At 41.1% G+C, this 16,702-nt stretch overlaps 1 protein-coding gene across 3 annotated transcripts in view; it reads left to right on the top strand.

The window, feature by feature from the left end:
* exoc2 (exocyst complex component 2) overlaps positions 1-16,702 on the top strand; it is a 323,421-nt gene that overhangs the window by 68,132 nt on the left and 238,587 nt on the right. For all 3 annotated transcript variants that reach the window (XM_072509914.1, XM_072509916.1, XM_072509915.1), the window contains exons 3-4: positions 1,473-1,649; positions 5,956-6,082. In XM_072509914.1, the coding sequence (XP_072366015.1) occupies positions 1,473-1,649; positions 5,956-6,082 (304 nt within the window). The remainder of the gene's footprint in view (positions 1-1,472; positions 1,650-5,955; positions 6,083-16,702) is intronic.

Genomic DNA, 16,702 nt, shown 5'->3' with positions numbered 1-16,702 from the left:
ATGTTCAGTACCATTTGCAACACTTTAGATACTGAAGTAGTTGTGCCCATATGCGGCAAGACCTGGATAACATTCAGGCTTGGGCTGATAGTGGCAAATAACATTTATGCCACACAAATGCCAGGCAAAAGGAGAATCTAACCGTGCACCACAAAACCTTTTGTCATTCAATCTCTTGCCCGCCACCCTATCACAGACCTTCCCTTTTGTTCTCTTACCCATCCTTTCCTCTTTCACTTGTTCAAAGCCAATTTCATTTTTAACTTTTCCTCATTTTGATTAAAGATCCGAGTCCTGAATCAACAGCTCAGTTTCTCTTTCCATCGATATTGTCAAACCTGAGTATTTCCAGTATTTTTTGTTTTTATTTCATATTTCCAGCTTCTGAAGTATTTGCTTTTGTATTAACAGCGTGTTTTGCACCTGTCTTCACAAAAAATATCATAAGCGTTTTACACCACTGAAAGAGGCCCATCGACCCATTGTGTCTGCGCCAACCATCAAGCATTTATATTCTAATCCCATTTTCCAGGACTTGGTCCGTAGCCTTGTATGCTGTGACATTTCAAGTGCTCATCTAAATGCTTCTCAGATGTCAGGTTTCCCACCCTTACCACCCTTTCAGGCAGTGAGTTACAGAGTTCAACCACCCCTTGGGTGAAAAAGATTTTCCTCGAATCCCCTCTAAATCTCCTGCCTCTTACCTTGAATCTATGCCCCTGACCATTGACCGCTCTACTGAGGGGAAATATTTCTTCCTATTTTTCCCATATCTATGTCACTCATAATTTTGCACACCTCAATCAGGTCCCCCTCCGCCTTTTCTGCCCTAAGGCGAACAATCCCAGCCTAACTGGCCTCCCTTCATAGCTAAAACACTTCAGCCCAGGCAACATCCTGGTGAATTTCCTCTGCACCCGTTCTAGTGCAATCATATCCTTCCTAAAGTGTGAGGACCAGAACTGCACACACAACTCTAGCTGTGGCCTAATTAATGAGTAATTTATACAGCTCCATAATAACCTCCCTGCTCTTGTCTTTATTAGCCGAGGCATCGAATATAAGTATGCCATATGCCTTTTAACCACCTTATCTACCTGTCCTGCCTTCAGGGATGAGGTTTTTAATGATAGTAGGTTTATGTATACATTTGAAGTTCAGGATCACATTTTCTAGTCAACAATTTCTATAATAATGTGACCTCAATCAGGAAAACTGTTCAATATGTCTTAATATTTAACTAACTTAATTCCAAGTGTAAAAAAAAGATCTCTACCAGTATATATGTCGGAAGGATTTCTGGGTTTTGATAGTTGAAAACCACTCCATTTTTACAATGCCTTCTGAACCTCTGGACTAAATTGCTACCTTGCATCTCCTCCCATATCTGGTTGTGTGTATATAAATCATTAAATAATAAGATTTAGAAATATTTTGACATGACTGGCTCACAATCTATTTCTTTTTTTAAGGTCTAACAATCTGTGGACACAACTGTTTGCTGACTGCAGAATGGATGTCTGCTAGTAAAATAGTCTGTCGAGTTGGGACGGCAAAAAATGATAAGGGAGACATCATTGTAACCACTAAATCAGGAGGCAAAGGGACTTCGACTGTTTCCTTTAGGCTGATGAAGCAAGATAAAATAGGTAACCTATTTAAGCCCTCTTCTGCTTCCATGAGTAAAAACATATTCCTCCTGATTATTTTCACCAAGAGTATTTTGGTTGATGTTTTCTTCATTTACAATTTGTGTCAATGTTGATGTGATTCTTAGTTTTGACAGCCTTCGCCAAGTTTGCATTATTTTCAACATAATGTTTTTTATAAAGTTGCTGTAGATTTCTGTGTTTGTGTATGTATAAAATACGCTGGGTTTAACTTGCAGAAAATGATCTTGTTTTATTTGGTGCTTCTATAGAAATGACACAGTGGTGTCAAAGGGTTAAGGAGTCCCAAACTGTCCCATTGTAGATACAAAACAGATTCTTTTCCAAATTAGCTTTTGTACCACAGTCTACTTTATAAGGACTCCTAATAAGTGTATACAAATGGTGGGACATCAGTTATACCCTTGACAGGAATGCATTGTTTATGTTGTATATAAAATTAGATTTTAGTGAAGGTTGAGTCATGGAATTAACACCAGAATTTCAAAATGCAGTCGTGTTGGAGTTTCTTCCGAATGACTTGGACCAGAGAGGTCTGGGATTTGATTGTATTTTTAAATGAGTTAGCTGAGATCAGGCTGGTGTTAAGGATGATACAACTGGCCTCACTATCTGGCTAGGGAAATTGAAAGTTAGCTGGCTAGGGAGATTGAAAGTTAGCTAGGGTTGGCATTCCTGCCCAGTGACTCTACGCTGCATATGCAAATTGAAAAGCAACTACTTTGAGATCCCACAAGGTCACTGCCACCTGGGAATTATGCCTTCATATGAGGTACTGACTTACAAAGAGGAGAAGCGACTGGAGGATGCAATTGCTCAGTTTTAAGTACTGAAAGTGAAGTTTCCCTGATTTTTAACAGAGGATACTTTTTGACACTGCAGCATTTTCATGTCAATACTGAAATCATTTTTGGAATAATGTCACCCCAGATTGATCTTCAAGTATAATGTAATTTGATTGTGTTTAACAATTTCACATCCTAGCCACTGCTCCCTTTCCTTGCGCCGCACATCACATGCTGTTAATGGAGGATGGCTACACCAGAGCCACTGGGAAAGGAAGTTTAGGCTGGTCCGTGCTGTCGGGATTCCCTTTCAATACACTGCCATTGGGTGGTTCAGATCCACTTTTCTTTGGCGCATTCTCAAGAACATTTTTCTCTTTGCTAGATTTTCCATGCTTGGGTCCGTCTCTGCTCTTCTGCTGTAGTTATTCATTCTTTGGACTTACTCCCTTGTGCCTTGCACCATCATTCCTTTTATTATTTAGACACTCTATCAGAGACTTTCCTCTTTTTGGCCCGTTTCCCCCCCCTCCCCAGATCACTGACTGTCTTTTCCGGAGCAATGTACTTGTTTATAAACTGTCATACAATTGAATTGTATTGCGATACTCCGCAGGATGATGCCATTCTGCCAATTGTGCCTGTGTTCTTTGGTCGGACCAAATCTTTCCCCCGAGGCCCGTATTTTTTCCCTTTTAAATATTTATCTTTTTTTTTCAAAGTTGCTACTCTTTCAGGCAGTGCATTCTATCCCAGGGTTTTTCAAACTCAGGATCACAACCCCCGGGTGGGTGGCGGATGGGTGTTGGGAGGTTTGCAGAGTGACCAGTCGTGACATTCCTGATGCGGGAGAAGCAGCCAACGGCTGTGACCGTCTTTTAAGAATGCTGGCCGTGGCCGGCTTTTAGGTTGAGAATGCTGACTACCCCGCGCATCCGTTCCCCCTCAAATGGATCTGGCAGTGCGCAGGCCTGGAGCCCAGTGGAACAGACTGCCTCCTCCTGACGTCAGTGCACCATCCCAATATCATCGTCTCCTGGCATCAGCGTGCTATTTCATGACCAAATTTATTTTTAAAAACTGCAGAGGTTTCCTGCCAGATGCAGCGGCAGAGAGCAGTTCACGCACACGTATATTGATGTCACCCAGTCCGTGCTTTGGGCGCTTAACCATGGAGGAGAGATGCCTCTCTATTGCGCTGTCAGCAAGCAAGCAACAGGACTGTGTGAAGAACTGAAGATGGATCATTTTATAATAAGGAAGAGCGGGCGTTGGCAGTCACGCTGCCCCCGTTTGCCCCAGGGAGTCCTGTGGTGGTTGCCACGCTGAAAGTAATGAGGCAATTTCAGCAGCACTTGATGTTCGGGGCGGAGTCTTGGTTGATGCCCATCCGAGGGAATCTTGGATTTCAGCCGGGGAAGGATGCATGTGAGGTTTCTGGGATTGGAGGAAAGAGGGGTGAAGGACTTGTTTTTGGAAGGACTGTTTGCGTGTTTCGAGGAGTTAGGGGCGCGGTTTGGGTTTCCACGTGGGGAAGGTTTTAGGCACGTGCAGGTCTTTCCGACCTTTCTGGTAGCACCTTCCTCCTCATTGCTGGAGGCGGTGTTGTCGGTATTGGGGTTGGAGGGTGGGGTCATCGAGGCGATTTATGGTTGGATTTTGGAAGAAGAGAAGGTGTCCCTGAAGGGCGTCAAGGCCATTAAATAGGAGGGGTTGGGGATGACGCTGGAGGAGGGGTTGTGGTGCGATGTGCTCCGCAGGGTGAATGCCTCAACTTTGTATGCGAGGCTGAGGCTGATGCAGCTAAAGGTTGTACACAGGGCGCACCTGGCGAAGTCGAGGATGAGCCTGTTGTTTGAGGGGGTTGAGGATATTTGTGAGCAGTATGGGAAGGGCCCAGCTAATCATGTATATATGTTCCGGTTCTGCCCGAAGTTGGAGACATATTGGAGGTCATTCTTCAGCACCATGTCAGCAATCTTGCATGTGATTTGGAACCTGGTCCCTTAGGGGCCATATTCAGGGTGTCAGGCCTGCCAGAGTTGCAGGCGGAAGCGAGGGCAGATGTTTTAGCCTTCGCCTTTCTAATCGCTCATATGCAGGTTCTGTTGAGTTGGAGGTCTGCTTCTCCACCCTGTGCCTTGCTGTGGCTGGGGTTGTAATGCAGTTCCTGCATTTCGAGAACGTGAAGTTTGCACGAAGTGGGGCAAGTAAGGGATTCCACAAGAGATGGGATTTGTTTAATCGGCATTTTGGGGAGTTGGTTACTGTCTGGGGGGGGGGGGGGGGGGGGGGGGGGGCAGGGGTAAGATTGATTGGGGGGGGGGGGTTTATGCTGGGTTTATTTTATTTTGTCTTGTAATGTTTTGTAAATGTTAAAGACTTGAATAAAAATATATTTTTAGAAAATGGTGGGTTGCAAAGGTCATCCGGCGTCTGTCCCGAAGGTCGGCCGCTTGGTAAAAGTGGGTCCTTGTGGGGCGGAAAAAAAAGTGGAAAAACCCTGTTCTAGACCACAACTTGCAGCATAAGAACAAATCCCCATGGTGCCTCTGTCTTTTGCCAATCACTTGAAATCTGTGTCCTTGGTGACCAACCTTCTGTCATGGAAACAGTTTTTCCTTATTTGCTCAAACAAAATTTCCATGATTTTGAATAACTGTCAAAACTTCTCTTGCCCTTGTCTGGTCTAAGATAGCAACCCCAGCTTTCCAGTCTCGGAAGTCCCTCATCCTTCTAACCATTCTAGTAAATTTTGTATCCAACCTCTCTTAGGTCTTGACATGTTTCCCTGAATTGAGCACACTACTCCAGCTCTAACACAATCTAACTTCTTCCTGAAGTGTGTTTCTCTCTTCACAGATGCTGCCTGACCACCATAATGTTTCCGGCATTTTCAGTTTTTATTTCAAGGCTACGGGAAGGCAAGAATGTATATGACAGAATTTGTGTATTTTTAAAAGAATATTTTAAAAATTTCAGAGCAAACAAAATCTTTTTTTTTTTTCCATGATAAGGAAAGCTATTGCACTGAGACTGAATTTGTTTTTCATTTACTGCATTGGAATTATTAATGTTTCTACTGCCACAGTATGAGGAAATAGTGCACATATTTGAGGCAGAGCAATACAATGCAATAGGGAGAGGAGAGAAGTGAGATTAGTTTTTGAGTGCTCTAGCAAGGTAGATAGGCAGAGGAAGGATGGATCGAAAGACTGCCTCCTGTACAATAAGCTTTCAACAGTAAGGGAAAAAGGTAGACCTCAATGGTAATTATTTAGAATCCTTCATACCCCATGTCCTCAATTTATCACTGCAATTGTAAAATATGATTTAATCACTGCAGTGCCACGTGCAACATTTGAAGATGGAAATAAAATACCTTATGAGATCAACTTAGAAGTCTTTTCATTGTCAGTGACTGTTGGAATGCACTCAGTCCTATCTGTCTGTTTTTAATTAAGTACCTAATTCCTTATACATTTTTTATTTTTCTACAGGTATCCTGGATCAGTCAGCTGTCTGGGTTGAAGAAATGAACTATTACGACATGCGCACTGATAGGAATAAAGGGATTTCTCCCCTGTCTCTGCGCCCAGCAAACCCTCTTGGTATAGAAATAGAGAAGTAGGTAGTAAATTCTGTACTTAAGATTTTTAAATAGCAAATATTGCATGGCATGATAGAATTTATTTTACAGGATGTGGGTTAAGGAACATTTGGAGAAATAGCAGTGCTACAAATCTTTACTTATTTATATTTACGCTATCTTGTTCAAACCATACCAGGTTGTTTGAGGGAACAAGTTAGGAAAACGTTACTCGTTGTTCCTTCCTGACCATGAATATCAGACACTGCACCCTCCTCACTGAGGGAAGCTGATGCATTTTGTTTGTCTGGCAAGTAGTAGTGAGGGAGACAAGTAGAGAGGAAAAAAATCAAGAGAATATCGTGGGAGCATTCACAAAAATAAAGAAGCAAATCTTTTTCGAGGGTTAAGATTATTTTAACAAAACATACACATTTTTAATGAAGTTGCATTTCAGACATCTTGGTTTTGTTTTTCAAATAATTAATTTAAAACATTTTTTTATAAGACTCCTGGTCAACATTTGAACTCAGTTCTTCATTTTTGTCAACTGTTCACTGCCCACATTTTCGCTACACCACCTTTCTTGCATCTACTCACTTTTTAGTCCCACCATTGACTCCAGACCTCAGTCACCTGGCCACAATTCAGTTGCCACTTAGACATTTAGGGGGGCAGGTAGGGCAAAAGGAAGAGAGATGGAGCAGAAGGAGAATTATAAATGTGGAGGGGGCAATGTGTGAGAAAAGAACAGGGACTGGGGGTGTGAAAGTGGGTTTAGGTAGAGCAGAGAGTGATCAAAAGGAGGGGGAGAGGTGAGAAAAAGAAAGGCCGGACAGAATGTAGTAGAGCAAGAATTAACCCAAATGATGGAAGGAGGGCATTGGAGAAGTACAGGAGATAGCGATGGGAAGAGGGTTTAAATGCAAGGGACTAGTGCCAAATTTTTAAAATTAATTCTCACATGGGGTAGCTGGTCCAAGAGGAAAATTCTCAGCAACGGGACTGGGGAGGGCGGTGTTAATTGGCTGCTTCTGGGACTGTGAGGGTGCAAATAAGGAGTGAGGCATGTCAGAGGAATGAGTGATGCACAGGTAGATAATGAATAATCAGGTTGTGGCGGATATAATGAGGGATCCCATAGTTACAAATGCTGTGACTGGATTACAAATGCATCATTGGGAGGCCAGGGCTGTAAATGAAGTGCCAGATTATCTGAGTCAACCCCACCCCTGGGTTTTGGGATTGCGTGGAGAAAGAATAGATAATAGTGATATTTTCGGAGTGTGGGAAGGATTAGGATTTGAACAAAGCACACAACAAGTACATGGGCACTATTGTGATAAATGCCCTCTGTAGCACTCCTACATAACAACAGTCCAGCGAACAGACAGCTGTGATATCCCTTGCGACTGTCCTCCTTGGCAGAAGACAACATGGAGATACTATAGAGTTATTAAATCCATGAAGTTGGAGTAGTTGGCTGATGGGGAGTCAATCACCGTGACGCCACTGCAGTAACATTAGTTTGTCCTCACTCTGATCCTGACAGGTGCAATGCCATTGGAATGCTGGCTAGTCATTGATTTTGATATATACTGCATATGCATATATTTGTTATTATAAATGTTTTAAAAAATTATTCTCTTGTGCACCCAATTTGTTTTTAATAATTATACTTCGTGCTAGAAGCTAAATGCTCTCGAGTGTTGCAACAGTAGAGCTGTTAGAATTGTAATCATTCGTTGCTCATAGAGGCCTGAAACTTATCAGTTTAATGTTAGCCTGATTTATTAATTTATTTAATTGCATTTTGTGAAAATAGATACACACCAAATACCTACTACAGCATGTTACATATGTAGAATTAATGGGATAAATAGGGGCTGTTTAGCACAGGGCTAAATCGCTGGCTTTGAAAGCAGACCAACAGCACGGCTCAATTCCCGTAACAGCCTCCCCGAACAGGCGCCAGAATGTGGCGACTAGGGGCTTTACACAGTAACTTCATTTGAAGTCTACTTGTGACAATAAGCGATTTTCATTTCATTTCATTTTCAATTGTGCAGGGGGATGTGCAAATTTATTTACTCGCAGTGCTTTATTTGCCTGCAGTGGGTGAGCAGTAAACCATTTACATGCTGAATTTAAAACTATATTACGGATATTGCAAAGATAAATCCACTAGTTTCAGACAAGCAGTGTCAACATAAATAGAACAAGACACAATAGTATTAACAAGCTTCAGAAAGATTTAAATCTAGGAAGTAAGATTGAGGTTTGGAAGAGCTCTCCAAACCCTAACTCTAAACTCGGGAGTGATTCACTACGCTGTCCTTCTAGTTCTATGCCCCATCCAGTTGGCTCATCTCCAACTACAGCTTCTCTTTCAGAATATGCCACTATTTCAAACGCTATCCTCTTCCTTATTTTGGTGATGCCGCTCAGCAACGGCATCTGTAGGCATGTGCTCCGTTTTCAGCTCTGTACTGATGCTATTTTTCCATTATCGTAGTAAACTCGGACACCATCCCTGTGCTTGCTAGCAGGTCTAACTTTCCTTTTCTCCAAAGTTGCTACCTATCCTGAGTATTTCCAACAATTTCTGTTTTTATTTCTGACAGGTTGCTTGATTTGGCATCAAGTCACAGCTGGGCCAAAACATCCTCTAATTTTGCATTAGAAGGACTAACACTATCTTATCTGACTTCCAGAAAAGACACCATAACCTTTGCTCCTGACTCTTATCGCCCTCCTTAACTACATGCTTTGTCTGAATAGATGGTATGTGGTTTGAGTGCCTTGAATTTGCAAACTTCACATTCTGCCCATTGTGAAAAACGTTTACATCCGTCTCCACAATATTGCCCAGCTCCAGCTCACATCGCTGCTGAAACCAGGCTCTATTCTTTTGTTAGCTCCAAATTAATTTTTCCCTCCAATGTTTAACTTACCAACCTCCCAAGCTCCACGCTACACTAAGTTTAAACTTGCCTAAAACTTTGGTGGTCATGTTGTCCTACACTAAATCTTGTTCATGTATCACCTCCCTGATCTAATTCTTTACAGGATAAAATATAGTAGAACAAGATGCCATTTACTTTAACTTTCAGAAACATCGTTGACAGGAGGATCTCAGCCAAATTTGTAATTCATTTGTTGGTTATTGGTGCCTTACTAAAAACATATATTGGTTCAAACTCTTAATCTTCCCTTTAATTTGTACACTTAAATGGAAAGTCTAAAAGATGGGTCTTCTTAAAATTCTTCAATTTGTCAGACTTTTATGGTGTTGGTTTATAACAACATTTCATTGTTGATTAAAGATGCTGATCTGACTTCAGTCAACTACAGTCAAAGTCTGAAAGCATTTCATCTAATAAAATAAGCCTAAAGAATGTTCTGTCCTGAAGGGGCTGGAAGCAGAGTATAATGCTAAAACGTGAATTGTCTGTCTTCCCATGTGGTGTTTTAGGATTTAATTCAACAACCAGTGGTGATCCCTTTTTAGCAAATTAAAAGAAAACATTCAATCTTAAAACTTTTTTTTCCTGTCACTTTCCGAAACATTATTTACTGACATTTCAAAGTTCCAGCAATTCCAAGTTGTTGTTCTTATGTTTCAGAAGCCTTCCCTCAATTAAGCACTGTCTGCCCTGAATCTACGCCTACCCCCCCCGCAATTTTCCGAAACGCTGTCGGCTCCGAGGGTTTCTGATGAAGTATACTCGTTCAAGGATATTCGGGCTATACTATAAATTTGCAGATAAGCATAGACCACTTACACACGTTTGTAGGCCAATTTAACTATTCAACTGTTGACTGACAAAGATGGACTAATGGTAGTATACATTGCTACTTCGTAACTGTGCAATATCTGTACTAGTGCTATTTTTCAAGGCTATTATCTGTACGAAAATTTATCACAATCACAGAACAAGAAGAGGATCTTGGAATTGAACCCTTAAAAATAGATCATATGCATTTAAACTTAAAAAAAAAAAATCTTTTTATTGGCATTTTCCACATTTATAAACAGTTATATGCATTTTGTACCGCATTAATTTATTTTATTGTACTGTCCTTCCCTTAATTTATGTACATTTTTCCACATTTAAACTTCTGCTTGAAAGCCACTAGATAAGCTGTGATGGATAAAAATATTCATTATTTTTGAATAATCAGACCAGGTTTTAAAACTCTCGGAATAGCTACATATTTAAAAAACCCAAAATAGCCAAACAAATATGTTTTGTCAGGGAACAACTTGTTGTCAGCTTACACGATTTCTAATGATTTATGTTTTTAACTGGTTCGTCACGTCCTCTAAAACCTAATGGTATCAATAGTAGGAATTTTCTAACATTGAAACCAGCAATGGTTGGAAACTAACCAATGCAGAAACCGTTTGCAATTGGAGTGTACAAGAAAAGGGCATATGCTAATTAAAATTGCTGTAGTATCATCTAACCCCTTTGAATGCAGCGGTCATTTATTTGTATTCTAGTTATGATTGAAAGTAATCCACAAATGAATAACTTTTTTGGCTCAATACGTATGAATATTATGCAATGGGAGTCCCAAATATTTTGGTAGTTGCTGCAGCAGATGAATTGTGAAAATTTGGCTGACAAATGACATCTGTGTCTCTAGTATGAGACATCAGTCTCCTGACATACTCAGCATTACATGACAAAACTAGACATGTCGCCACAGTGATTATAGATGCCAAGCAATTGTACCAGATAATGGATCGCAAGACCAATAAAAACTACAGTTAAATCAAGCACACAAACACAAACCACCCACAATAGCTAGAGAAGAAAAAAAACGAATAGTAAACTTTAACATAAAATCGGCAGAAAAATCCTTTTGCATGTTCTCATACCACCCTTAACAGTATCTCAATACATGGCCTTTGATTCAGAATCCGAGAATGTTCAATCCAGATTTTAAGCAATGATTTATTTTTATACTGAATGCATTTTGCATCTTTATGAAAGTTCCTTTTGGTTTGTTCAGGAATATCGAGATCTAAAATGGAGGAAATAAAAGCTTTGAAGTGTCATATCATTTTTACATCTGTGGCAATAAATTTGGAAATTATTATTTCTAGAGGTGAATTCTGGAGAAATGTTTCCAAAGTGTTTGGTCTCACCAGCCACGAGTAGGATTTATAGTGTTCTCCTCTCAGTAGGAAGCAGGCACTGAATGCTGCTCTTGGTAGCTGTACATTGAGTATTCACAGTTAAATGTAGAAATCTAGAAGTTGCTATTAACAGCTTCCAGCTCCTCAAGGTTTTGCCGTTGAGGACCACGACAAACAGAAAACTTTAGAAATCACTGAACTGACGGGACATTCCCCTTTTAAATTGAATTCATTACTTTTAACCTGAAAATGCATACTTTACTAAAGAGACGAGATTGGGTTCGTAATGCTGTACAAAGTGACAGCTGCTGAAAAACCGTTCTACCTGTGGGAAACTCATTTTATGTTTTCGTAATGCCAGGTTCTTCCATTATTATGATAAATTCAATGGTTTTTAATCTTAAGCTTTAAAAAATATGATACTTCAGCTTCTAATGTGTATGTCCAAATCTGTATTTTGCTCTCTCTATCATTTATAAAAAGTGAGAGATAATCAGTACATTTTACTTCCGGGTTCGCTATCTGTAAGAATTCTTCAATTGCCCGATTAATGATATCACTGTTGCTGGATACTTGGAGGTGTGACTTGCCGCTCAATTCAAATTAATGTCGGGAGAGGTTGCTGACTTGGTTCCGTACAATTTTGCTTCTGGGTTAAAGATTGTGGCTGTAAAATATCGGCCAATTGGTCAACACAGTACGGAGGTTCCAACTTTTAGAGGAGATATTAAACTTTTGTTCTATTTGCCCTTTCAGGTGATCGTTTGAGTCATGTCACTATTCAAAGGTTAATGGCAGATTTCCTGTTGTCATGTCTGATGTTTATTTCTCAACCAGCAGCATTGAAAATACGTACCACAGTATCCATTTACTATTCTTCCAGGTCATTAATCTCATTGCTGTTTGTGGGACTTTGCTGTGATAAAATCAGGCTAACAGTGCTAAAGATGATCATTGGAAATGTTGCAAGTATATTGGATGGAGGTGCATGGCATGATTAAAGGATTAAATGAGGATAAATAAAACAACATGGTTAGGAGATAATATGGAAGTGAGGGGTTTAAGGATAGAGAGCCTAAAATGTAACCAAACAACTGGGACAAAACCTCAGCAAATCAAGGCTGGGCTTTTAACCAGGCTGCCTTAGCACATAGCAGCCTTGTGGCTGTCTCCAAATGCTTCTGGGGGAGCGGACCCAACTCAACCCTACCGGTGCCTCCTTGGAGTGAAAACATCACCTAGAGGGGCACTTTATACTGAGGCAGGTCCAACTTGAGCTACCTGGCTTAGTAGCGCAAATCCGACGGTCTTGTGGTCTTCACAATATTTAATTGCAGGAAATTCTCTGTTTGTTGAAGACTGTTGAAGACTGAATGTTACGCCAGCAGAAAAGGTCAAGGTAGAACTCAATGTCATCAGGTACTGAAGATTTTAGATAATGTTGGTGAGGGGGAGCAGGTAGATGAGAAATCTAAAGAAGCTAAGGGGATATCTTTGGGAACACCAGATGTCACTGTGCGGGAATCCTTTGCCTGTGATTCTCTGGCTCGGAGCAGGTAGACAGGAACACAACCCAGAAACACTATCCATTTACCTGGATGAGTGCAACTCCAACAAAACTCAATCATCTAGGACAAAGCAGGCCGCTTGATTGGCACCACCGACACACAGTTGCAGCAGTGTGAACCATCTACAAGATGCACTGCAGCAACTCGAGGCTTTGTCAACAGCGCGATCCAAACACGGGACCACTGCTGCCTCATAGAAGGACAAGGGCAATAGATACATGGGAACACCACCACCTGCACATTCCCCTCCATGCCATAACCATCCCTATTTGGAACTGTATCATTATTCTTTCACTGTCATAGGTTCAAAGTCCTGGAACTCCATAGCGGTGCTATGGTTGTACCTACAGCACATAGACTGCAGCGGTTCAAGAGGGGACTCACTGCTACCCTCTTGAGGTTAATTAGGGATCGGCAATAAATGGACGCCCACATCCCGTTAAAGAATAAAAATAAACTTAGTCCCATTTTTTTTGTACATTTTAGATCCTCATTCCCCATACCACCTCCATGTCCCATGCCTTCATACACTGCATGCCCACCCATGGCTCTTTCATACTCAAAAGCAGAAGATTCTTATCAAAGGTGTATGTGAGTGAGCTTGTTTACACACATGCAGAGAAATGTTGACTTTGCTTGATTAACATCTCTGAGGTTATAATTTATTGTTTTTTGTCATCTCTTGTGAATGGCTGAATTTTTATTTGTGCATGAGGTGTTAAGTGCTGCTAGCTTCTCTTAATGATATTTTAATGGTCTGTTTGACACTTTTATCGGGTTATCGGAACACTAGTTTTCTTTCAGAAAATGAGGGTGGGTGATTTTTTTTTTCTCAGCATTTTCACCCATGCTGTGGTTACTATAGGATTAATTGGTTCTATAAATAGTTTATACTAGAAGGGCCAGGAGTTGGCATGGAGGGTGGGCCATTGGAGGCAGGTGGAGAGTATTAGCTGGCATGGGGCATATAAAGAGTCTTGTGGGTGGGTTGGAGGGCATGGGGCAATCCTTTCAAAGTCAAGTTTCAAAATGTTTCAAATCCAGACTCTGAGATCCATGAACCGTAAGCCATGGAGAAACTGGCCCCACTCCACGAGAATTGTTGGGGTGGGTGGTTAGGAGATGCCGACTCCTGCAATGGAGGCATCCATGTTGAGAGCGCAGGACATGGACTCGCAACTTGCACCCTTATCCTGCACCAGTGCAAATAGTGGGTGCAGGAAAATTGGGATGGGAATCCTTGTTTTCAAGTCCCCTCCCCCAGCCATGAATCTCTTATTTTTCCATTCCCACAATCATCTGCACTCTTGATTCTTGCCTTTGCAGCATCTCCAATTTTAATGGTTCCACCATTGGTGGCTGTAGCTTCAGCATCTGGGCCCTAAACTTGGGAATTCCCTTCCTAAACACACAAGACCACATCTGTAAAAACTACCTCTTTGACCAAGATTTGCTCTAATATCTTGTTGTGTGGTCGGTGTCATTATTTTGTTTTAGAATTCTGCTATGAAGCACCTTGAGATGCTTTATTCTGTTACAGGTGCAATGTAAGTACAAGTTGTTAGATTACCATGACGTAGTCCTGATGTTGTCCTCTGATTGTGAACTTAGAAAAAGTACTTTTCATGAGCACCATTCAAATCCTAAAATTACTTGTGTTTGAAGGTGAATTGGCAGCTTACAAAAGACTTTATCAATTTTTTTTTCCTCACAAATTCTCCTGTCGTTGCACTGAAGAGCGTGGCACATTTCCCCATATACCTAGAGTGCTGCTTTCCCCTCTGCTAGTCAGTATTTTGCCATATTTATTTGACTAAGTTTGCTAACGGTTGCATGCCGATGAATGCGCTTTGTAAGTAAAACAGATGATGATTGTTTATTGTACTGGTGTTCACAAAGCCTCTTTCCAACCAAATGCAATCATATTCTCTCACGACGTTGTCAGTTTTATTACAAATTGTAGTCCATGAACTTCAAAGATCGCGGTATGACAGTGACTGTAGTTAATGCATTTAAAAGTTAGTGACTCACAAATTCGCTATGCGCTGCTGCATAAAACATTGACCGAAGAAAGTACCCTTGGCGGCTGAATTATTTCTGCAGGTATATCTGACACTTCATTAGTAAAGTGGTCGTTTCAATTTTAAAAAATAAAAGGGAACCTCAAATTTCATCTACTGATTCCAAGCTTGCATCCACCTTCTCATTTTGTGAACCTTTTTCTGGTTGATGATTATTTGAAATGTAACCTCAGGCTGCTGCTAAAGAATTTTCTACTTCACTTTCGCGATATTGTATTTTTTTCATCCATAACATATTTCACTTTATTATGTAATAATCAAACTTTTTTAAAATTTTGTTTTAAGTATGTATCTTCCTGAAAGTACAATGTTGAGTTATCCATGGCAATGCTTTTTCTAATGGTATTATTTTAAAGTAATTACATTATCTGTGTCTTGTGTCGTATGTTACCATTTTCTGTAAGGTCGTCCGTTGTGGAATCCAGTTGAAAATGGTCTTGTGAACATATAATGGTGTTGTTTTCAAGAGTTGCAACAGTGAGAGTAGGACTTTGCAGTTGCTTTTCCATAGGAGGCTGTGTTAGCAGCAAATATGCAGTGCATCTTCCTTTTGCAGTTAAAGATATTTCAGTTTGTACTGTTTTGGTCTCCCTTTCTCTTTGTTTCTGTCATATGCCTTCAAGTCATCTGAACAGGATGTCGATTTACACAACAGAACTGATTGGAAGCTGTTTGGCCTTGCTTGCCTGAGATCCAAGCCAAGTCCATATCAGAGAGTCAATCTATGCTGACAAGGCTGCACCAACAAGCCAAACAAAGGGACAAATGGACAAACTCGCGTCTGTAAAGATTTTGTTTGACTATCAACATCAGGAAGACAAATGTCATTGTCCAGGATGTTGCTGTGTCTTCATTGATCAGCATTGATAATGTGACATTCAAGGTTCTTGATAGTTTCACATATCCAGGCTCTACGATCGTCAGCAATCTGTCACTTGATGCAGAAATCAGCACACGCTGTATTACGCCAAGCTGAGTATGTGTGTGTGGAACAATAGCAACTTGATTGAGAACACCAAACTGAGTCAAGCAAGTCTGCATCCTCAGCACACTCCTCTCCCATGGTGAGATCTAGACAACTTATGGTAAGGTAAGCAGGAGAAAAGGCTAAACAGTTTGCACCTTCACTGTCTCAGATGCGTACTTGGCAGGACAAGGTCACAAGCTAGAGGTCCTGGACTGTGCCAATTCCATCAGAATACACTTGTTCCTAACGTGCTGGCTCGTCCACATTCATTACATTGATAATGGCCATACACCCAAAACTGTTCTGTATGGAGGCCACTGAGTCACGACCTCCTGGACACCCATGCCATGAGATATGAAGATGACGGATCTTGACATGGACAGCTGTGAGACGATCGCTGACCGCCTTGACCTCTGGAGGCTGACTGGAAGGGGCGAGCAGAAACGAAAATCTCAGCTGACCGAGAAGAGGACCTCTTTAAAATAGAGGTCAGCAGATTGTGTCCGTTTTCAGCCTACTGTCTCCCTCAGGAGTAAATGCAACAGAGGATGCCCTGCAAGAAGCCCCACTAGGTTATCCTTCTAAGACCATAAGAAATAGGAACAGGAGTAGGCCGTTCGACCTCTCGAGCCTGCTCCGCCATTCAATGGCATCATAGCTGATCCAACATTCCTCATGTCCACTTTCCTGCCCTTTCCCCTGATTCCTGTACTGATCAAGAATCTATCTATCCATCTCAGCCTTAAATGTACACAAGGACTCTGCATGACAAGGAGTTCCAAAGACCCTCAACCCTCTATAAGAGAAGAAATTCATCCTCATCTCAGTCTTAACACCAGAGTTAACCACCATTGTGCAAGCCATTGTCTTACTTGACATACGTCTGCCACTGA

This window comes from Scyliorhinus torazame, chromosome 6 (genome assembly GCF_047496885.1).
Source record: "Scyliorhinus torazame isolate Kashiwa2021f chromosome 6, sScyTor2.1, whole genome shotgun sequence".
Lineage (NCBI taxonomy): Eukaryota > Metazoa > Chordata > Chondrichthyes > Carcharhiniformes > Scyliorhinidae > Scyliorhinus > Scyliorhinus torazame.
The sequence above is the reverse complement of the archived record's forward strand: the minus strand, read 5'-3'. Positions and strand labels throughout refer to the sequence as shown.